Source organism: Pollicipes pollicipes, unplaced genomic scaffold (genome assembly GCF_011947565.3).
Source record: "Pollicipes pollicipes isolate AB1234 unplaced genomic scaffold, Ppol_2.1 Scaffold_2869;HRSCAF=3365_pilon_pilon_pilon, whole genome shotgun sequence".
Taxonomy (NCBI): Eukaryota; Metazoa; Arthropoda; class Thecostraca; order Pollicipedomorpha; family Pollicipedidae; genus Pollicipes; species Pollicipes pollicipes.
In genome coordinates, this window is record NW_023596180.1 from 121,963 (window position 1) to 146,176 (window position 24,214).

Consider the following 24,214-nt stretch of genomic DNA (forward strand, 5'->3'; position numbering starts at 1 on the left):
TTGCACACGCAACCAGGTGTTCGTCATCAGCATTTTGCAAAGATGCAGTGGTCCTTTCTGAAGGGAAGAGCAGAGCGATATCGGCTCTCTGTTCTTCCCATGCAGATGTTTATTCGGCTTCTCCACCACTTGCAGAGTACGGCCCGCAACCTGCCGAACATCTTCCACCTTGCGTGCGACTTCGAGCATCCGCGTCATGATGCGTGTTTCCACGACAGATTAACAGGGTTGTGCAGTTGCTGCCGAAGATGGTCCAGCACAAAGTTTAGAAGACGATCAGTACCAGTTTCAAAAAAGGACGGCCAAGTACCAGCTTCTAGAGCGGGTGGCTCATCGCCAGCTGATGATCCTGATGATCCCGCGCCCGCTTCCAAGCAGGATGGCCGAGCATCAGCGTCTACATCACATTCATCAGCTTCTAGTCCAGCCTCCATGACAACACATTGGGGTGGGTTTACCTGGTCCAGACCTGAAACGAAGCATCCTTACGTTATGTTGGGAAAATCAACTGCGGGTGAGATGCCAACTGCAAACCATGGGAGGGTCAATAAGCATTAAGTTGGAGACGATTTAACCTCTCCCAACCCGATTGATCATTGGTAGACGAGTCAGCTGAACGGCTCACGAGTCGCCCTGGTATGGGGGTGAGGCCCCCCTCCCCGTTGCGTTGCTAAGAAAAATGCTAGGTTATGTTAGGTTTGGTAAACCCTCGCCCCTATCCCCGTTATTCATAACGTGGATTGTCCATGCGATTCCCTGATATTTCCAAACTACTGAAGATAAATGTTAGCGAAAAACAACACCAGTTAATTGGTCCTAATAAGGGTTCGCGATCGGTCTTAGTTGTCATATTTTAAGCTCAATAATGGACTACATGGTGTCAGGTCAAAGCCCAAATTTTCCAGAAAATCACATTTTTCAGCTTTGCAATATTATACGCACGAAAGCGTGCGTTGTGGCGGCACGAGATTAAGTCATGTGTGTATCTTGTTCAATTTCAAGATACAGGCGTGTATATGTACGAGTGTTGAGCATACATGTATATTACATTGTTTCGTTAGTGTAACAACGTCAGCCCAACGCACGCTCTGCGGCATCGTTGGTTACCGTCCGCCGCCCGCGCCGGCCGTAGATGGACGAGCTCCTCCCAAACCAGATGAGGTAGAAACGCGTCTTCTCTGTCAAAACTCGCGCAATGGATGTCCCATGAGGCACCACAAATTTGGACGCCATTGCACAACATGGCGGAGAGGTATACTTAAAAACCTTAGGGGAGAGCGCCCCCTCCTAAGTTAGTGGATACATGTTGTGTGCGAATACCATTCTGCCGTGATTGTTATGCATTGGTCTGGGAAAACAAGGTATACTGAAACTGAAGTGTAAAGATTTTATAACCATCGTAGGTCATCATCCTTGTAAATTTTGGCCCGTAGATATTTTGTTCCATCGCAACCGAACAAATGTACATCAGCTAGAGATGTTCAACATCACGTCCCGTCCCACTCCATGGATTGCTCAGCAGGCACCCTTGTAGAATCAGGGATGTCTTATCTGCATACCTCCAGCCAATGTACTTACTTGCCAGCCAAGACCCAACTTTCATCCAGCGCCATAACTACAGTTTTTTGGTCGAACAGGCAGACCGACATGTTTAACCTTCATATGCCTTTTTAAATTGCTATATTCGCCACTGAAGCTGCACCCCACGAAGCCACATAGCACTTCCTGACGAGAAGAACAATAATTTGGTGTGATCATTGCAACGACAGCAAGTCACTGCGACCATTGCGACCACATGGTGGCCACTTGCTGTGGTCATTGCAGTAAGTCTTTACAATAAGTATTATAAGCATTGCAGTAAGTATTTCCAGTAAGTCCACGAATGTAAACGTTCATCAAATCCTCCGTCCTATCCCCCCGTGAGCATTCCGCTGTAACGCACCCGGTTCCGTAGTAAACCAGCGATGCCCAACGCCGCAAAAGCGTATTTCAAGGCAATACTGCCCCAATCTCCCAAAGGCAAAGTCGTACACACGAATAATAACGGTTGTGAGTTGTGGATGTTTTTCTTCGCCAAATTTTGTTCCACAACAACAACAAGTTATTGTGCATGATGATAGCCTGTTTTGTTTCAAAATAGTTGGATAAGTTTTTTTATTTGAAAAGTAATATTACGATTGTATTACGTCATACAGTCCTTGCATGGTGAATTAAACCAAGCGTGGACGGTCTTTTGTTCGTGTTGAGTAGACGACAGTCTAAGGGCGAGGAGCAAATTTCAAACCGAAATAAAATTACCATTCGAAAAAGCAGGAGACAGCCAAGTGCACCCACAAAGCTCCCACAAGTCTCCCAAAACGGCAAAATTGAAGGTCTGGACCACTGAAACATATCTTCCTGTTCAGTCTGAAGAAAATGCATGTCATCGCGTTAGAATTAGCGTTTTATGATATGCATGTCAAATAAAAAACTTGCAGCAAGAGGGCGTTCTGTCCCTTTCATGAATAGTAGACGTTCATTTGAGTCTCCCACGCTCGTGGACGAGGGACGCCTTTTTAGACCTTTGAGTATTTCAATGATTTCAGTGGCGTCGCACACGCGTGAGCGACCTTGAAATAGTTTGCACGAAATATGGTGCACATCTTCGCGGAGAAAACAAGGTTTTAGGTCTTCAAAAGGGCAGAGCTGTAAACTGCACCGGGGAACTCACGACGGCTAAATCCGATCAAAGCCCAGTGCAAATGTGGAACGCTCTCTTTAATGGCCAAATGGTCGTGAACGGCTGGCCAGAATGGCAATGTGCGCGTGCAAAGTTGGACATTGTGTAAAGGTGAACTTGCGTCCTGGCGCAGCAGCGGTAACAATACAAAATTATCGTTTGGGACAGATGGAACGAATCAAGCACCTTGCTTCTCTTTTACCTGCTCACCATAGGGTTCTATATTACAGTCGGACGCAGTTTTGCAAATTCCATAAAATCACACGTAGTGTGCCTTGGCCTCACGCTTAAGTCATATCCAGTCACGACACGCCCCGTTAACACGCACCCGTGGCCGACTGGATACCCTTCGGTGGGGTGCGGGTCAATTTGGCCCCCTCCTACTGAGATCTCGGGAACTAAGAAAGCTAGAGACACGAAATTTACAGGGTATGTTGACCTGTACATAACTCACTTAGGTCAAACTTTGAGGTTCCTAGGCCATGACCGTCGGGTCAAATAAGGTCAAACAATGTCAAATTCCAAGGTTGGTCTCCGAAGTTCCCCCAGAACCTAAATAACTGTTCTTAATGAAAAGGTCACATGCTCAGCTAAGTTCAGTTACCTTGTTTTACGTTTTGAAGGTCATGGTGACCATAATCATACAAGACTTCTGGGTTTTGCATCTGAATAGGCGACAAAGATTACGCCAGGCAGTATGTTCCTAAAAACATAGTGTTGAACTGGGTCGTTTTAGGTCGATGACCTATTCACCTCAAACAACTCCATGGAAGATGTATAATGCAATTTCTGCTATCAATAAATTCAAAATGAGCACCGGAAACTATCCCATACAGCAAACCCTTAGTAACAAACAGGTCTATTTTGACCTCGGTCTGACCTTCATACCTGACCTTAGGTCAGTGTAATTTGCTCATTCAATCGTTGTGTTGCCTAAGAAAGCATCTCAGAAATGTATGGCTTCGTCTGACGCTTCATTGTTGCATCAGACTGAACGATTCCCTAGAAATTGCCTTCGCTGAAATCATGACCTGACTTTGTCCTGCCATACGTCAGCGATCTAACATGGTACATCCATATTTTGTTTACACGAAACGATCCGCTATTCAATTGTTTACAGCTAGGCAAAATTTGGTGCAGCTACGCCGCGCCGTTCGGAAACCGTTCTGAAAAAACCTTCGGGGTCAATTTGATTCCCACCCCAGCGCGTGTTAAGAGGTGGAAGTAACGACTGAAAATGTGAGAATTGCATGGCAGAGCTGCTTTCAATATCGCTACCCAATATTAGCAGTCACTGCTGAAATCATGTGATAGAGGCTAGATAAGAGAAGGGAAGGTGGGAGGGGAGGCCGGTAATCAAGGTGGTTACAAGTGGTAATCAAGTGGTTGCTGGTTAGCATCCTTGGGCTTCCACGTGGGCGCCCGTGTTCGAATCCCAGTAGATTTACATGACGGCATGAGCGCTAATGACCCCCTGCAGTCCGTAAATTTTCACTTGATCAATAACTTTAGGAGTTCGGTTTCTAGCCGTCCCCATGCGTTGCATGCCAAAGTTCGGCGCGGCACTACTGAACAGTTTGCTGAATAGCAGTTTGCTAATCGACATGGCGACTTTCTTTCGTGTCGCTATTTTTGAAGTTCAAGATTTAGCCGATTCTGCTCTTTTGGCACGTCGGGTCATACACATGCTACGATTTTACCGCTGCCGTTTAGCAGTCAATGAAGAGACATTCCCCGAGTGGGAGGTTCGAGGTTTTTTTGTCATTTAACTACGTGAAATGGTTTTCGAATACAAGAGCTCTTTTGGACGCGGGGGGGGGGCTCTGAGCGCCTTACCGCGCTTTGTAAGGCCCCTAAGCGACCAAGAGGGTTTCCTTGGTTGGGCCTGGTCTGGCTCCTTTATGAGAGAAAATCTGGCTACGTCGCAAACAACAGCTTTGAAAATGCGCATGCTTCTATGACAAGATACGAGGCTACAGAAGCAGTGCGCAAGATGCGTACGGGAACTATGACGTATGTGGTGTTTTTCGTTACATGGTTCGCGAAGCTGTCGACCTGTAGAGGCCAACCATTTTACCACGACCCTGCGTTAAGACGAAAATGGCTACGAGATCCGAAGATCAGTTGGGTATAAAATGGGACAAATGTGTCGCTGACACATTACTAAAAATGGGTGAGTCATTACTTGGTCGTAATGAGTGTAAAGTGGCCCCTAAGCTGCTGTTTTGCGTATTTATTCTGTGCGTCATGAATGTCTCATGAGCATAAGACTGGTGCTCGGTATCAAAAGTGCTTTCAGTCTATAGATTTTGCTACTAGGTTTATGAAGTGTATAATTTTTGCATTTGATTTTGTGTTGGCTCAATAGGAATCGTTTTGTCAGGTGTCCTGCCATGTCTGCCATGTGCCTGTCATATACTTCTAAGCATCTTGCAAAGCCATTACCTCCACAAGTTACCTGCGGAACTAGTTTTGTGCGTAATGAGTAATAAAATGCCTTTCTAAGCTTCTCACATGCAAGCCATGGGCAGCAAAAAATGTGCTTTTCCTGCAAATATTTGCTAGTCTGGTGATGTTTTCTAACCAGTTATATTCACAATACAGATGGTCATTATCTTCAGCACTTATTGTTTTGCTCACTACTATTCAGCATCATTGTCACATGTCCAGTGCAGCTTTGAGGCTCACAATAGTCAAGGGCACTTCTCTTGACTTTCTTTTTCATTGCCAGTCTATGAGAACGTAAGCAGGTAATTAGTATTCCCAAGAATGTATGACTGTAGTAATAATTGTACTGCTGATTTAACACTTCCTCCACAACCACATATAAGGACTGGGACTTTCTACATTACCCATGTTCTTACAACTTCCTGTTGCATAAAGGCCAAGAGTGGTACCTTGGTCCTTGATTTGTCCTTTGCATGCTTATTACTGCAGAGCACAACTGACAACAATGGGGAAAATGTGTAACATACCTGCCACATTGCTCCGCGCACACATCTGACCACTCTTCCCGAGACACCAATTGTTGCAGAATAGGTATTGGACTGACAGATACAATACAAGTTTGAATGATACAAATGTTAAAAGAGGTCAAACTGCTAAGATATCAAGGTAACAGTTGAATAGAATGAGTTTAAATATATTTTTCACTGCTATATGAGCTTCCTATGCATGTATTGCCACTGACAAAAGGGTGCACATGGCTGTGACATGAACAACCAGCATGTGGAAATAAATCAATTTTGTGCCATTAGCACAATGTGGATAATACCATGAGCAAGAAAATTAACAGGATAAACTTATCTTTGGGAAGCAGAAGATGTTGCTGGATGCTAAACTTGCAGTGTAAGGCTGGTCAGGAATGACAATAGCATAAGTTGAGGCAGGGAGAAGTTTCCTATTCAGATTGGAGAAGGAGAGTCTTCACCGACCCTTTTTGGACTCCAGCCCCCTGCATTGAAAAAGAAATGAGCAAAATCTGGGCAGAAACTTGTTTGTTGATGCCTTTTAGGGGCATTTGGGAGTTGCAAAACTATGCCCCTGGGTTGAGCCTGCAGACATGTTTGCAATGCTGTGTGAGAGCCATGCTGCAATGCTGGAGCACCCAATTGTGATAGGTCTATATTCCAGGCCACTTGAGACAAATGTCTTTCCCCAGATACCTCAGGACTGCACAGCACACCATGCCATTGAGCATGACCATAGAGGACGAATTATTGGTTCACAACATTGTGTGTGTAAAAAATGATGAACATTTTCATGGTGATGCCCTAATCTGCTTGTCCTGGGGAGAACATTGGACATCAGGTTTTCCATCATGGCAATGTACCAGCTCACTTTGCGTTGAAATGCGCGGGCTTCGGGCCGCGCCGCCTCTGTGTTGGTACCCCCCTTCCCTTCCCCCCCCCCCCCCATCAGCCTTACCTTACCCGTCGGTTTCGGCTCCTTGTGACTTAGTCCGCTCCCCCGAGTTCAGGATGGATGGACGCCGTTTTGACGCAGTGCGGGATACTCCGCGCGATTCGCACATGGTGCCTGATCCGCTTAAAGAGCGAGACTTCCAGGGAGCGGTCCAAGCGTAGTATAAACGCCGAGACTGATGTATCGCCGCGTAGAATACGTTCTTCGAAGGAGGACGGCGGTTTAAATTGGAATTTGGTCCGCTCTGACCTTGTTGTGGAAGGAGTCTCGGAACTTTTTGATCGCTCCACATACTTTAACATAAGCTGACAGAAATTTAGTCTAACCGAACCTAAACTCTTGCCCGCGTCTGCACGTACGCCACGTCGGACTGGTGCCCCTAGCCTAGCCTAGCCTATCCTAGCCTGCAACCCTCCCCCTCCTCGCCATATCCCTCGTAATCTATGTGTTTCAGAAGTCTCGTTATCAGTCGGCTAATGCTAAAGGTTCAAACACACTAATTTTAACGCCTCTGTCCCCCGGCATGAGAACCGCAGACACACGAGGACTGGTCGTAGACACTGCTACTTCGGAGGCATGTGAATAAGAAAGTGAGCTGAAGAAAATTTTCGTTATAAATGCCCCCTCTCTAACCTGCATTTCCTGTGTTATTACGAATCACCAGACGTGCACAGCTCGAAAAATGCTACTTGGTCACGATGCCTTGTGGTATTGGAGCTAGTTCTTATCCCGCCATTCCACACCGAGATTGAGTGACCGCTGGTCCAGGAATGGAAGCGGCGTCAGCACGCGTCGGGCGGTCGCTTGGTGTGTGCCGTGCTGTGCGACCGTCTTGAGTTTTGGAAGGAAAAAGGCTGTTAGATCGTGTCATCGCAGTATGTCATGACTAATATTAATATTCTCCTTCATTTTGAGTCGTCTTATGTCGGACTATTTTACAGTATAAATCTGGTAAATCGCAGCATATGACCGGGTTTTGGCGACGGACACTGCAGTGGATGGGACACGGGGTTGTCCTTTCTCAGGGACCTTGTCGCAGGGCTTGATGCATGTAACTCTGAAGCCCTCAATGGCTATGGCAAGTCCGTCACTCCCAAGGGCTTATGGCATGCCCAGAGCACTGCTATCCCCCCCCCCCCTTTCCGTAAGATCACCACTAGGATCCCAAGTGTCGAATCTTGGTGATGCCCCTTCCATTGGCTACATCTGGATAAATCAGTTTGATGTCCGAGACTAGTGTTGGCCGGTCAGGTGGCTCTCTGTGCCGGCTATGTCCGATTTCGCCAGATGTTGGCCATGTAAGTTGTGCTCCGTTGATGTGTTCCATGCGTTGTGGTGATAATCGCATGATGTCCCGTATTTTGTCTAGCTGTTATTTGCTCGCGTTGACAGTGATGAAGCCAATCGGATGTCAAGTGTGTTCAGATGAATATGATAAGCATATGTTATATTATAGCATTCATGCGTTATATTACCTTCTGTGGTTTTCGGTGGGTCCGTTGGTTAGTGCCTGCTTTGGGATTCGCGCGCTCAGTTCGGAATGAGCTCGTGTCGCTTACGCGTAAAGGAAAAGGTTCTTGTCGCTTACGCGTGACGGAATGGGCTCCAGTCGCTTACGTGTAACGGAATAGGTTGCTTGGGCGTGGCGGAATAGGTTCGTGGCGCTTGAAGTGCGCGCTATTTGCTCTGGCCTGATTGGCCCGCGGCCGGTGGCAACGGTGGCGGTAAAATTCTGGTGACGTTGGAGGGCAGAATGAAGCGTGCCGAACATTTGGCTCGTTGATTTCCCTACCAAAGTGTGCCATTCATCCAGAATTTCACGATCACATGAAACGCTACTTAATGTGAGCGCTGACCTCAAAAATCCATGTCATCGAGATACTCGGTTTCGTAAATATGCGTTTATTGTGTGAATTGCGCTACAGCAGTACGCATGACCATCCGTCATGAATTAAAGCATGCTAAAAGGGCTCCGAGGCTTGAAGGACTTGCACATGGCCCATAATCGTGCTTTGGGCAGGTAATGCAGAATTATGTCATTATTTTTTTCCATCTGTCATTTTCCACTTGCATGGCCGAGTGAAAGGCCAGAGGTAATCAAATGTGCTTAAGCCAATCAGCAAGGAAGTTGCGATTAAGTCATATGGGACTCTCATATGATGAAAGATGTGCCCGTGTTCTGCTGCATGTGTATCAGAGTTGTGTTTTGCGAGGTACATGACTGCCATGGTAAATTTCACACCACGGATTTGTTAGCACCAGAATCCATCCAGTCCCCTGATGTAGATATTCAGCACACCTTTATGTAGAAACTTCAGGTGAAGCATGCCTACTGTACCCTTGCTCTCAGTGTTGGAAAACTTGACGTTTCCTGGTATAATGTATACCAGAACATTTTGTACTCCAGAATTGTGACTACGCAAAATGGAATATGTTGTACTCCATCATGATGCAGCAAGAACAGCTTTTGGAAAAACTCACTTTACTTCTTTGTGTCAGGACAAAATAAAACCAGAAGGTGCAACAGCTTGAGACTTGCTGCTTCCATGAGGAGCCATGTATTGATATCTGCAAAAGCACGAATCTTGCACACACCAGACTAAGGTGCCCAATAGCAAGCAGCCTGTGTTGCCACCCAGGTATATGATAAACCATGTATGGAAATGTGGCAAATAAAGTGTGTGAATGTTGAATGGAGTCGCCTTTGAATACCGGGAAATGGAAAACGAGTACCAGACTCGCACCGGTCTGTAGATTAGCAAAGCTCTCACTTCCTATGCCCCACGCAGACCAACTCAAACTTGAACATGCTTTAACCTACCATTGACGACGAACCGCATTAATTGCCAAGGATGCAACGAACAGTCATAGAAGACCGCACGCCCAATCACCTACCACATACGGCCGCCTACCCACGCGCCACCACTGTGTTATGGCAATGCAAATAAGAGAATCACTCGCAATTTGGCGTCGGAAACGTCTCAACTATTCAGCGACTTGCGCCCTCCTCCCAGGTCGGGCTGGAGGTTGAACATAACAAAACTCTATTTTGTTTTAATGATTCGCCTCCTCGTGTCTGATTGGTCAAGAACATAAATTCTTTGCTCGCGCTCATGCCTCGAACAGATTTGTGGCCGTTTTGAGGGAAGCTGTATGGGATGGGCAACACGATTATGAAGGAGGACTTATTTGTACTCATCCAGAACCGCCTTGTGGTTGGATTTTTGGCCACTTCCTGGTATCCGGAGTACAAACATTACGGCAGCTGTAGATTTCGACCGAGGCAAATTTGTCACTCAAGGGTGTGAAATTAAAGCTAATAATTCAGGCTTTACAAAAATACCCTTTTAAATAGAAAAAACGTTGCTATAAATAGCCAACAAACTGTTCGGAGACAGCCATCTCACTCCGGCAAAAACACCAGGACACCAGAGCAACATGAACCCATAACTGGCCGGGCAAATTAGGGAAAAGGGTTTATTGGGACAAAAACATCAATCAATTGCAACCTAGATTATCATCTTTTGCAATGATATCAGTTAAAGCACATCGAAATCCATTCATACATTGGATTATCCGCCGGAGTCAGCGGAGTGACTAACTCCGATCCCTTTTGGCCGGCCTGCACGGGCCTGGCAGGCATTGTACTTGCGCTGGCTCGGTAAATCGGTTAAGATTGCTGCCTGCCTCTGTTGTTCGGGTGGGACGTGCAGGGCCTCGTGTGTTGACTGGGAGTGGGAAGGTGGAGGGCATGAATGTTTGGCTGTCTTTACAGCCAGTTAGTTGGTGGAGCGTGAGTAGCGTGACCGTGGTGGAGCGTGAGTAGCGTGATCGTGGTGGTGCATAAGTGGCCGTCTGTGGCATGTTCATTTGCTTTTTTGGGGTACCATTTTTGTCTGGCTGTGCGTATCGTACCCACCCTCCATTTTGGAGGGTGTGTAAGCCCAGTGTGTAGCCGCCCTCCATTTTGGAGAGCAAAAGCGCGATGCGTAATTACCCTCCATTTTTGAAGGTGTACACAAATTGTGTATACAAACCTTTCGTAAATTGCAAACCAATGTATGCGCACATGTGTTTCATAATAGAGAGTATGAGACCGTGTTGTTTCGGTGTTCCATGTTTAATACTAATGTTTCCTTACATTTAAAGTGTTTTTTTACATGAATTGCTGCATATGAAAAGTGACGCTTTTGTTGAGTACCACCCATTGTACTGTTGTATCTCAAAGACAACCTAAGTAAAGCTGTAATGACCCGCAGCACTTGATTGACGATTGGGGTTTTAGGGCGCGTCGACTTGTAGGGCCATTTTGCGCCCATCCCGCAGCACTTGGATAATTTTGTACTCCACTATAGAAGATTTGTACTCCGCTACCAGGATTTTTTTTGGAATTTCCAACACTGCATGCTCTTTTCTACGTCTGCACGCTTATATTTAAGATTCAATGACATAGACTGCATTGGATTAAATGACTCAGGTGGCACTTCCTTTCAGGTGGCGGACTGGCAGTTGGTGCAGTGTTTTCCCTCATGTTCTTCAAACGTAAGTATGCATGGGATGGCTCGGACCCGCCCGCGGTCGCTCCGTCGCCGACGTATTGGATTGCTTGCTGTAGGGCTACCACCGCTGCTGGATTCCTCCCTGGATCAGAACATTGATTGAAATTACTTCCTTGATATTATGTAGCTGTTATGTCCCCGTACGAATAATTCAGGAAACTTCCACCTTGATAGATATGTAGCAGTGATTGCAGTTATGAAGGTGCATTTTTGTCGCACGTTTTTGCGTGCGTAATACGAATGCTATATTTTTTTGTAGACGCGGCTGTCATTGGGTATGGATATGGATGTGTACGGAAAGCAATGCAATAAGCAGGGTTGGCTGGAGCCAGCTCAAACAGTTTCCGCCAGCCGGTTTTACCGGTTAAAACCGGCTGGCAGAGACTGCTGGTGGGTGCCGGTAGTAAAGTGGTTAAGGCGTCTGCGTTAACCACTGCGCGTCTGGGAAACCAGAGGTACGGGGTTCGGTTCCCCGCGGTGCCCGCCCTTCTTGCCAGGGTGAGAGGCAGGCGACGCCATATAGCCTCAGCAGCTGAGGGCGTCGTAAAGCCCCTATGACATGACATGACTGAGACTACTGGTGGTAAAAATGGACTAGTTGTATATTTTATATATTATAGATATATAGATGTAGATGTTTAAATGTAGATATATGTATATACATATATATATATATATATATGTATATATGTGTATATTGTTATGTATGCATATACACACACAGGCAGTTTATTTGGTCCATTGGTTTTGCACGGCAGTCTTGAAAATGTGGCTCGTGACAAAAAGGACGACCAGCCGCTCGAAATCATGGCCACATCGTGGTAACCAGGGGTCGGAGCGGCAACAAATTGACACGTTTCGCTACACAATTGAATGGGGAACCGCGCGGTGCCAAATACGCATTGCTACATACCACGTGTCGTGTGTACAGGTGTGACCAAGACGGATTGCCCGATTTTGACGTTCTCCATCTTTTTTGCCACAATACAACTCGGCACCCACAGCAGATGTAGACGCGAGTCTGATTTCAAAATTGTGATCAGCGCACCGTCCGCAAATTATGTGGCCAATACGATTTTGTGCAACGCTGGGTTCCATCAGTAAGCGTCCGGCAGGTCGGAAATGTCGGCATTTAAAAAAACGCTGCCGAACACCATGCTGTCGTCGAAACTGTAACCAGGGTGGTCGCAAAATTTACATCACTGCATACACCAGTTCATTGCCTGTATTGGCCACCCATTCATTCGTAGTCTCGTGCACTGTCACGTACGAACATCGACTTTACCAACATGGTTGCGATTCCACACCTTTGCGTCGTCAGAATGTCCACCGGTTGTGGCAGTCGCCGTCGGCATTTCAAACAAAACGACGAAACGCACGTGCACCATACCTGTCAACGGCCGGCAGTCTTCATTCTTTCATCCATTCGTTGCGGCGAAAAGGGTGAGCCATAGTGACGATCGGTGGTATTACATGAATTTCTTGGGTGCCAAAAAGTTAGAGAAACCAAACGTAATGAGCGAAGAATAATTTGCAAAGAATGCAATGACGCTACTCATAACATGCAGCCATTCTGAAGCGGAGCCGCTGCCACGGCCAAACAGCCTAGTGCTTCGCGGGGTGTGGTTTTTTATATCGCTGCAGAGTTTGACAGCACATAGACGTTGTGGCAGCGATGAAGAGATTCAACGGTGAAATAAGGGAGATCTTATTTGGATCATCCAACAACAAATTGACGGGAAGATAGCACCGCTAACGTTTATGGGTGTATTATACGGCAAACACATTATTCTGTTTTAGTTTAATCTTAGAGTCGTACAGCGACCAGTAAGGGACTGGGAACGAATGAAAGCACATGGTACGGCACAAACTCTGTTTCAAGTCACCGTATCGAAAACAGTTTAATGAGCATAACGTGGAAAATGTGTGAGTATTTGTGGCGTATCGGAGTACAACGTTAAGGAAAAGTCAATGAAAGCTAACCACCTGTCTTGCTCGGAAATATGGGTCAGTATGACATTGAAGGTCAATAATGCATGGTGGCCAAGTGTAACCTTTTTAATAAATTTATTCGGAGTGGTTTTGTACGGGTGACTTTCGGCTCGGTGACCGGTGACTTTTACGAGTGACCTTGCACCAGACAGAAATGCGGAGGGGTCTACGTGCCGCCAATGCTGCGACACGGCCGCCCCGAGCCAGGGTTGACCCTCGTTGGCCATTTGCTAGCTGACCTTTCCATTTCACTCGGACCAAACAGTGCGCCCGCTCTGGGACTCGTACCCAGTGCCGCTGGATTACGAGTCCAGCATCCTTCCCCTAGACCACGGAGGCGGCCACGGCCTCAGACGTGCTCTTCTTAAAAAACGCGGTACCTTTAATTTTCCATAAACCAATAGCAAATCAAAGACCAACTTGTTGCCGCTGAAGCTAAAAAAGAAATCAATGTGATCTCTTCTAGATCTGTCGTAAATCGGATATGAACATAAGCGGATCAGGCACGCCATTAAGCGGCCGACCGGCGTCGGGTGACCGGGCGTAATCGCCTCTCTCAGTCCGGTACCACCACCGGAAACTGGAAACCATTCATTCTAATCTTAAAACCAATCGCCTAGAGATTGTCCAGGAATTCTGGAACGGTGTATGGAGGAGGAATGCATGTTATTCGACAGTACGTGCCTGTGTTCCTTGAACATTCGTGTGGATGGCGACGTGCGCTCTGTAGTCTTCACAGCGCATCGATACCCATCGCATAAAGTTGAGCGGTGTACCCAATATAAGAAGAAAGAACTGTAATGAAATAACGTTTTGTTGTCCAATCTGGCCTTTGGTCGGACCAAAGTCGCCGTGTGGGCTGGTCCAGCATGCATCCGGGCAAACCAGGTCGGGGCCCTAAAGAGTGTCATTAGGTGTAGAGCTGTGTGGCCGTAAGGTCAGGGAAAATGAAGACGTGTATTTTTGCCTCTCAGCAAGTGCCTTCGGGGAATGCTTAGTGAGAAGAATCGGGTAAAATTAGACCTACTAGCTAGGAGACCTACTTCACAACTAGCACACAGATAAAGTTAATTTCGGATGACACACACACACACACGTCTCCGGTAGTCAGCACATCACAGCCGGCTGCCGTCAGATATCCCGTCAGCCGGAGGTCGGGTCGGGCAAGAAATCCTTGAAACGGCGTTGAATGCTTCCAGAAGTAATGCTAAAAACAAATCTGCCATGGACTACCAAGGGTCTTTTCATTTCATGCGCTTTCGAAGAGGAAGCTTCGTTGCGTAGCGAAGCAAGCACGAAGCCACCTGTTTTGATCTATATTGTGAGAACACGTGATAGCAATAAGACATGAAGTCGTGCTGCCTGCAGCAAAACCAGCAAAACGTGCAAAGCAGTTTTGCACTATCGAATCCCATTCCTCACAGCTTCAAACAATTTCTCAAAGGATTGTGCCGTTGTTAACATTCGCTGTTTCTATTGTTTGAACTGAATAGGAAACATTGCAACTACTTTTGGGTAAAGTGGTGGATAAAAAGAGCGAGATTTTAACATTATAAGTCTCTGTCAGTTGATGCCTGTTCTAATCGGCTAAAGAAAAAGTGACAGAAACTAGTTTCAGCCGAGATAAATGCCATACCTGGCAATAAGTATCAGACATATGTTTGCGTTTGGCCAGGCTCTTGGAACTGACAGCGCCATCTCGGCTCATATCGGTGTTCAAATTAGGCACAAGGCATGATTTTGACGTCACAGTACTAGAGGCCAGTGCTCTGTTATTACCGGCAATGCTGGACGAATGCTCGGGCTCCAATCGATGCGGGAACTTTAATGCTACCAGGAAATAATGGCCCATATTCAGTGCATCGGAGGCCACGCGAGCTGCACCTGATCAGTGCCGTAGGGAAGTGTCCATGCGTGCAGGCTCGTTCTGTTGTATTGCTTCGGTTTGTACCGTTTTGTACAGGTTCATATTGGTTAATCGCCGGCACAACGTGCTGTTTCATGTGGAAACTGTGCACTTCTATGTCGCACTCGTTGGATACGTGACTCTTTGTTATCTTCTTTATTGTTAAGTAATCATTGATGAGGGCGTGTTCTAAAACCCCATCAATTGGGTGGTGTGGAGGAGCAAAGTAACTCCAAGTCATGAAGTTTTTTAACACTTGCAATTAAAAGCCTTGGATTGCAGGTGGACGTTTTTCTCTTGCTTTGCCTCGATGCCACCAGTCGGTCAAACTAAAACGTGCTCTTATTTTAAACCGTCGTGTCCGTCAAGCCAAATTGATTTCATTTCGTTTGAGACTAGGCCGGTGGTATCTGAGTGAGTTTGCTGGGCCATGAGTGCGGCCAGTATGTTCCTTTCCTTTTCAGCGTCAAAGATTTACCTCAAACCCCTCCACTCAGCCTGTTCATTTGCCGGCGGAAGACAGGCTCGTCAATCCATCCATTGTCGTGGAAGATCCTGACATTTCGGGTGTAAGTAGAACAAAGTTAGTGACCTGTTCCTGATCACTGTTCTGAGCCACGAGCTCAGTATTTTACGACCATATCTCGCTGGTTGTCGAGTTAATATTGGTGTTGAGCATAGACAGGTCACCGGCGTAATTATTCCGCGTCATAGACAGGTCACCGGTGTGATGATTCCGCGTCATAGACGGGTCACCGGTGTGATGATTCCGCGTCATAGACAGGTCACCGGTGTGATGATTCCGCGTCATATAGGACGAATGGGGCGAGCACTCCTGTCATGTTAGCCCCGTGCTACGTAAGTCCGCCTAAGGCAGCTGTAAGTGGCCTGTACCGCAATTATGCTGTGCGCCTATGTGGCGTATGCGAATAGGACTGTGTGCCATCCGAGTAAAGACGTTTGACATTGGTAAAAAACCGCGATGTGCATTTCAGATCTGCTACCTAGCGGCAAAAAGTAACGAATAAGCAGCGATGAATCTCTGTAGATGGCAGCACTTGCCGCCACAACCAGCGATATACGGGCGCGGGACCGTGCTGTGGAGGGCACGGAACAGGTGGAAACCACCGTGAGCGGTGATCAAGACATTTTCCCCCAAAGAATGCACTCTGGTTCCGTCATGTTTTGCACATCCCGCCCCCCCCCCCCCCCGGAATCCGCAGCTGCATGGTGAACATCCTTATGGTAAATGCTAAATGCCTTCCTAATTTCTGTAAATGCGTAAATGCATTATATTTGATGCATTGCGTGGAACTTTGCTTTGGTGTTGAGGACCGTGTAACGAAATTCAGCGAGCATAAAGCATTCAAACAAAAGACGTCTTGGACTCCTGCACATCAACACATTACCAAGTGAAACAAACAACTAGCATACTTTTGTTTCTGTTAAAATGGTGTCAGGAAAAGCAAATATTGTGTCACTGTTTCTGGCAAGATACCCGTGTTTACCTTGCTCGAAAATAACCGAACGAACCCTAACCAAAAGAAGCCTCACCTCATGTCATCCTGCCTTACCTATTTGTATCTCAGCAGTATTTTTGAGTCACTGAATCTGTGTAAATTGCTTCCGCTACTTACCATGCAAGTACCAACTTCAAGGGAATGTTCCACATTGGAAGATATTGAGATAAGCATCAGGCACGATGGAAAAAGCCTGCTTGTAGGTACATGGTAAGCTTTCAGGATTCAAAAACGAGCCTAAATAGCAAAATTTCGAAGTCTTTTAAAAATGCGCCCCATTACGTCATCGTTTGATGGCGTAATGAATGGCAGCCAGACGTATAGAATATCTCGAAACGCACAAAAGCTGACGCCGGTCTGCCATTCTTGTCGCGGGTGCTGTGTGGGGTGACGAATTAGTGGATAGTTTGTTTGTGGATTTTTGTCTTGGTACTGGTCGTGAGAAAAGCTTTAGTGGAATATTTGACATACGCAACGCAGCGATCGCCGGGCTTTATGGCAGATTATTAATCAGTGCTGTAGTCCCGACATTGATATCATGTGATGTGCACAGGAGTCACTTTCTTTGTTTGTAACTGGAAATGCAGAGACCGTTTTGCATGCAAAGATTAAGAAAAATGTAATATTTACGAATTGATTGCCAAAACATTGTTATGGCTTTGGTAAAGATGGTAAGGTTGGGCTACCAAGAATGTTGTTCTTTCTTAGGACGATTTATGCAATCACCAGTTTCCCCTGATATGACCACTTGTAATGTGACACCATTCTCGACGGTGATAGTTCTTTGGCGTTGTTAAATCAGTTGTTGCCAGTTATCCATGAACTATAAACTGTTATCTCATAGGTCTGACATGGAGTAGTCAACCATGTGGTACATTGTGCAATGGCACAAGGTCAACAGCGTCATTGTGACACTACCCCAGTGCTGTATTGTGGCATGGCGTGAACAACGATGTGGTTTCTGTACCGCGATCCCTGCTGCTTTCATAATGAATTTCATCATAAAAAGATGGGCCAATGGTGCATTCCTGCATCATTTCAGCATAGGACATGTTACTGACCAAAAACACATGATGGAATATGCAAATCACTTTCAGCAAAGCACACAACCAATAAGTGGCATCACTTGGTAAGCCTGCTTTGGAAATCCACAAAACGTAGGTGGCAAAGATGCGAACGAACACAGATGGCAAAGATGTCTTCCACTTCCACGGCCATGCAACATTCTGCAGCCATCAGGCTCTTTCACTAAAAAATAACAAGAAAATACTGCATGCAGTGATATGACACTGCAAACCGGTTAACCTTCCACAAAGCTGGAGACATGACAAGTGCATATAGTAATGGTTAGATGGGTGGAATGCAAGGAAGTGATGAAGCTGCCAGTGCACACAAGGCTCATGATAAAAGTATTACTAAGGGCTATCCAAGAAACCAACAGCAATCCTTTTCCACCTTTCTCAGCACCGAGCATCTCACAAGTTGCAGTGACTATGACATTGATGACTCACAAGCAATGGTTACAAAATTTGGAATTCTTAAGAGGAAGACAATTTTGCAAAGCTGTATCATGTGAACCTATACCAAACATGTGCGTTAATGAGCTGCGCAGACCGGACCCTACCGCCGAAATGAATTGCTAATGTAATGGCATGCAATGAATTAATTACATGCTGTATGCTTCGATAGGTTCAAAATGTTCACAAAATCGTAATGAAGTAGCAAATCGCTTTCGTATACCCTTGCAACATAGGTCGTCGTCGTCATTTGGGCTTTACGACGCACTCAGCTTCTGAGGCTATATGGCGTCGCCTGCCTCTCGCCCTGGCAGGAAGGGCGGGCACCGCGGGGAATCGAACCCCGTACCTCTGGTTTCCCAGACGCGCAGTGGTTAACGCAGACGCGTCAACCACTACACTACCGGCACCCTTTCAACATAGGCGCTAGCGTTTCTTTCAGTTTACGAGCATCACTTCCTTGTCCTGTTCAAACACAAACATAAATATAGAAGCAGAAATCGATATATCAAATTTTATTGGGAGTCATTGGACTCAGAGAATATTAAAACAATGCTCTGTGAGAAGTACGAACCTCGCACGCACACTTCCCATCACATCAAGGTCAGTACACGGCACTGGCACGCACGACTAGTGATCGCACCCATTTCAAACCGGAATCACACTCTTTTAAAATAAGTGTGCTTCCACACTCGCACAGCTCGCGGGACTATCAAATTGCAGGTTTTCTCACAATTTCCGCGCGGGTTTCCGGTCATAACACCGCATTTCACCGTGAGCTCCCTCCCAAACAAAGTCCCAACGGGAGTTCATGGTAATGCAGCTTAAGGGGTTGTACTTTAAGGATTGAAAGCGTAAATATCAATCATGTCCACCAACCTACAACATTAAAATGCGAAGTGGGTAAGAGGAGCTCTGCACTAAGGATATAATAAAACAATTTTGCACTGCAGAATTTTGCTACCAAACACTTTTGCGTTAGCTGTGCCAGGTTCGTCCCAAAGGTATGCGTGGCATAGGTAACACAGTTGTAATAATCTTATTCCTCGAAGAAAACCCAGAAGTATGGAGATATAGATGCGTTGATTTATCGGGCACGTGTCATTATCGAAACGAATTGGAGAATTATCAACGTATGTATTTTTACATTATCCTGGTTTTTCTCCAAGGAATAAAGGTATTACTACTGTTGTATTCACTTGCTTAGCACGCGCTCGGGTGGGGGTCACATTGACCCCACGAAGGTTTTTCCGGATCGGTTTCCGAACGGCGCGGTGTAGCGGCGCCAAATATGGCATAACTGTAAACAATTGAATAGCGGATCGTCTGACATCAAAAATTTACGAGTACCTTGTAAGGTCCCTGACCTATGGCAGGTCAAAGTTAGGCCTCGGTTTCAGCGAAGGCACGTTCTGGGGGTTGGTTCAATCCGATCAAACAACGGAATGTTAGACGAGACCAGACATCCCTGAGATACTTTCTTAGGTAACACAACAATTTAATAAACAAATTGCATTTACCTAGGGCCAGGCGTAAAGGTCAGATCGAGGTCAAAACCGACCTGTTTTATTACCCGGACTTGCTGTAGGGGCTGGTTTCTGGTGCTCATTTCGAACATATTGATGGCAGGAACTGCATTATACACCTTCTATGGACTCCTTATAGGTCAGAATAGGTCACTAACTTAAAATGACCCATGGTCAACATTTTGTTTTTAGGAACATGCTGCCTAGTGTAATCATTGTCGCTTATCCAAATGGCTGGAATAGCTTAGATTATCACTACCGAGCCACGCCATAAACAAATTAAAGGCGAATTAGGGGTCTAGCAAGGCAAAAGTGGCTTTAAGATGATTTTCTTGCTTCAAATTGTGTCCTTCATTCCCTATGAATTGTTCACTCTTGGGTGCATATCAAACATGCTTGGACAGCTGGCGAATTAATTCGATATATTTATGAATCATGGTCAAGTTTGCCGTTAGAAAATTTGGCAGAGAAATTGGTAAACATTTTAGGCATTAGCTGTCTTTACAGATTATCGAAAATGAATGTATCAATTCTGTATGAAACCAAGGTAAACAAAAATGATAAAATAAACATAAAAACTTAATCTACACGGTAAAAGTTTTTAATCAACACAGTTGACTATAAATGTGTACAAATGAGGGCTGAAATGGCAACATTTAGCTTTTAAATTTCATTTAGAATGCATGCCTTGATTTTTTCACCCCTGCATTTAGAGAGTTGTGCAGTGGGTAGTCAACTTTCTTCGGAAAAAAATACCACGTCGATCCAAATTATCTAACAGGCTTTGCTGGTGTTTGCACTAGACTTTGCTTTGCTCACATGATATTTACGTAGTTTGGGGATCCAAGAAAACCTGGTATTTCGCACAAAGCTGAAGATTGTTATGCATTTTGTAAACAAACCAAGATTGATAAATGCAAGCGGCTGGAGACACTGGGGCTCTCGCACTTGATTGTACCTAGTACCCTTACTCTGTGCATACATAGGCGTTATAGGATTCAGATGTAGGTGGGGCACGATGTAGCCATAGGTGTCCAGGTTCTGTGGAGCCCTGTTTACACTTGATAGTTTTAAGTGGGTCCGACTCGGATGATATTTTAATACCATTGGAAGGGAAATGTGCCTTAAGTATGTGTGGTTAGGCAATATCAGGTTGGAGTGAAAAATTAACATAATATGTGGGGAAGAGGAGTGAAAGATTCCTCCTCAAAGGGTGTTGCTTTACATCCAAAGTGGGCAGGCATAGGACACTGGCATTTTCTGTCCTAAAAAGGCCTCATAGCTAATCGGTTCATGATTTGCGCACAGAGGCGCGTGCTGATTCGCACACTTTGATCCGCGCTGGCCAGTACATTTACCCCTTCTCTCTTGCGTCAGTAATAGCTTGTCTTGTGCCGCTGCAACGTCGGGCGATCGAGATCTTCACCTAGTTTCTACCTAGTCATACAATTTCTCCCAATCTGAAGGTTTTCATTTTCCATGGTAATCAAATTTGGGACGTGATATTGCGGTATTGCAGGAAAATACCGTCTGGCCAAGCAGTTTGTACGCGTATTCACAGCAATTTATGCACTACTTTTTTAGAGCAATGTGTTTCTTGTTGAAAATGGCGTAAATAGTCGATCAGTCGCTGCGAAGATATTGCCTTCGAAAAGGCGTGACGACGCGACCGAATCGCCTAAGTTGAAAATGTTATCAAAGCTTAGGTAAGGCTTACTCTGCCCGTGGCCTCGTTCGCAACAAGAGAAGGAGATTTCGTGGTGCGGGGAGCTGGCTCCAGTGATTTGATGGCGTTTCTCGGCCTGGAACCTCGTTGTCCCCAGTGACCTGACGGGCCGTGCCATTCCGCAGGACGGGCGTGGCCCATGACCTTCGGCCTGGGCTCAGGCCTCGGCATGGGCTACTCCAACTGCCAGCACAGTTTCGACGAGCCGTACCTGGTGCGAGCCGACCGGGTCAAGGTGGGTACCCGTCTATCGCCCATCGGGTGCCTCCTGCTGCGGTGGGCGAAGCTGTTGGGGCAGCGGAGAGGAAGGTGACGAGGCGGGGTTCTCCCGGAAAAACTGATGCTGCTTGTGCTACGGTGCTGTAATTCGTTCAGGGTGGCAGCGGCTCGGGTGCGGCTTTCAGCCGGTCCTGACACGTCTGTGCTGGCGCCAGTCACTATTGACCATTTGCTGTCCTTGTTGCAGTTTGTTTGCCACTAACAATGCTGAAATTAACTATCCCTTTGCGAAGTGAGTTTCATATGCCGGTACTTCCATTATGCCAGGGTTTTAGTGCATATCATACTGCCGTATAAAAGACTCAAAAGTGTCAGCATTTCAGATGTGCGGTTCTTTTTTGCAGTAAAAAAACAGCTCCTCCGAATTATGCCCCTGTTCCAGCACATTAATGCATGCAACTGAATGCAGTCGTATCTTTTCTTTCGTGGAACGTGGTACGACATGAATTACCCAAAATGAAATATTTTCCATAGGATTATGATATGAATAGACAGAAATAATAGAAATGAATTAATATGACGAAAAAGAAAATGTAGGCGCGCGTTAAGCCCACCCAACTTGACCACCTTGTCTTCTGACATGCTCCCCCCCCCCCGATTCATATCCCCCATCGTCAATTGCCCCGCGCTTTACTTTTGTTTCATTAGAAGTTCGCGGGTATAAAATGGCTGAACAATTCCACTTTTGCAGATTTGCATTAGTTCCTTAGCTGAATTGCTTTGTATTCCAATACCCCATTCCACCATATCTCACAATAAAGGACATCTCACTAACCCAGCGGTCTCCATCTAGTGCCACGTGTAGGTGTCAGATATAACACAGTCTTCATGGATTGTTCCTACTCGGCCCTATCTCCATATAACGTTAACTTTCCGCGATTTAAGTTTTCTTTTGTTGTGTCACCAAATGTGATAGACTAAAACTCCTCCGGAGCCCCTCTCCGGGATGTCCAGAGTTATGACACGCCGTGAAGCGCATTATATCATCGTGTAATCTGCCATTGTCGGGCTGTCAGCGCGGTGCAGATCTTATCATGGCCGTAAAACGACGAGCGAGCATATTTACCGAGCAATCCTCTCGCTTCCCGTCAACCCTAGCTTCTACCACCAATCACCCCACCTTTTCGCCACGTTTTCCTCGCGGTGTTATCGGTGGTTGGGAGATGTCGAACACTGGGAACTGGCAGTATTGAATGTTTTGAACGATTTGCCAATGTAAGATCGTCGTGTTCTAGCACTCCTGTCATCCTATTCCTGATTTCTCTTCGTTTTCGCTTTAGTTCGTCGTGCATTGGCGGGTTGAAATGCCCCCCCCCCCCCTCCTCCCACAGATGCCTGCGCTTGTATGCTAGTTTCACTACTAGTGGTTGAATATAAAGTGCTCGAAAGACGACAGTGCATTTGCGTCGTGTTCATTTATGAAAGCTGCCCTCTTACCGCACTGCTTCACGCCGCTGATCTTATCGTTGCCTTGGTTTGATTGGAAGGTGGTGTCGGTCTGCATGGTGTTTTGTCTGGGGCGATTGTGTGTACATGTCGTCTTTATTTTTGAAGTAATAGGCTGCCAGTTTGGGTATTGTCATTGTGTCATACATAACTGATAACGGTGATTTTAGCACAAGCGGGAAGCAGGTTTTCTGTGTCATGATTGCCATGATGCACGGCATATATATATATATATATATATATATATATATATATATATATATATATATACAAATGTGAATATTCGTTCTTGCGGGGAACAGTAAAGTTGGTCTTGTGAAATCTCGCCAGACGTTTTATTTCATGCAACAAAAGGTGCGTCTTGTATTTGAGTCACAGAATGGCAAAGATATGAGGTTGTTCAGTCTCTTTTTATTTGCTTGCGGATTTTGGCTTTATAATGTGAATAGTCAGTGCCGTGTCCGGCACGTCTCGGAATAGCTATGGTAGTGTCTGTTTTGTATCAAAAGCTTTGAGTATTAGACTGCGTCGTCTCGCCAGCTGCATTATGGAAATGGCTTCTATTCAGCAGATTCCACATTCAAGTTAATGGTAGGTCCAGCGCACTGGAAGGCTTTAGGTTAAACCTGCCGCATAATGCAGTGGATTGTTATGCTTAGTAATGTGTGTGATGTTTGCTGATCTTCCAGCGTTTCGTGCTCGGTAGATAACAACCTGTGATATTGGCAGTGTTGTGGTTAAGTTGCGCGTTTGGGAAACCAGAGATACGGGATGCAATTATTTCCCGCGGTGCGAGCCCTGTATGTCAGGGTTAGAGGCAGGCGACGCCACGTAGCCTCAGCAGCTGAGTGCGTCGTAGAGCCGCAATGACAAAGAGCTGCCTTTGGATGAGATGTTTTTATGTTCTCCGCATTTTTCAGAGCTTTTCACAGCTTTTCTTTGTTTTGTCTTGTTTTTAACAGAAAACAGTCGCGCCGACAAGCACGGCATTGGTCAGTATACTTTCACTACCAAAACAATCTGAATTAGCACTAATTAAGCGTGTAGATCACATCTAAAGCCTGTTCACGACAAATCACTGCACCAACACGTGAATTATT

At 45.9% G+C, this 24,214-nt stretch overlaps 1 protein-coding gene across 1 annotated transcript in view; it reads left to right on the plus strand.

The window, feature by feature from the left end:
- Positions 1–4,816: 4,816 nt before the first annotated feature.
- Positions 4,817–24,214, plus strand: part of LOC119114665 (MICOS complex subunit Mic10-like) — a 28,108-nt gene continuing 8,710 nt past the window's right edge. Inside the window, exons 1-3 of the mRNA XM_037238693.1 lie at positions 4,817–4,892; positions 11,138–11,185; positions 21,515–21,624. Coding sequence (XP_037094588.1) covers positions 4,820–4,892; positions 11,138–11,185; positions 21,515–21,624 — 231 coding nt within the window. The 5' untranslated portion in view covers positions 4,817–4,819. The remainder of the gene's footprint in view (positions 4,893–11,137; positions 11,186–21,514; positions 21,625–24,214) is intronic.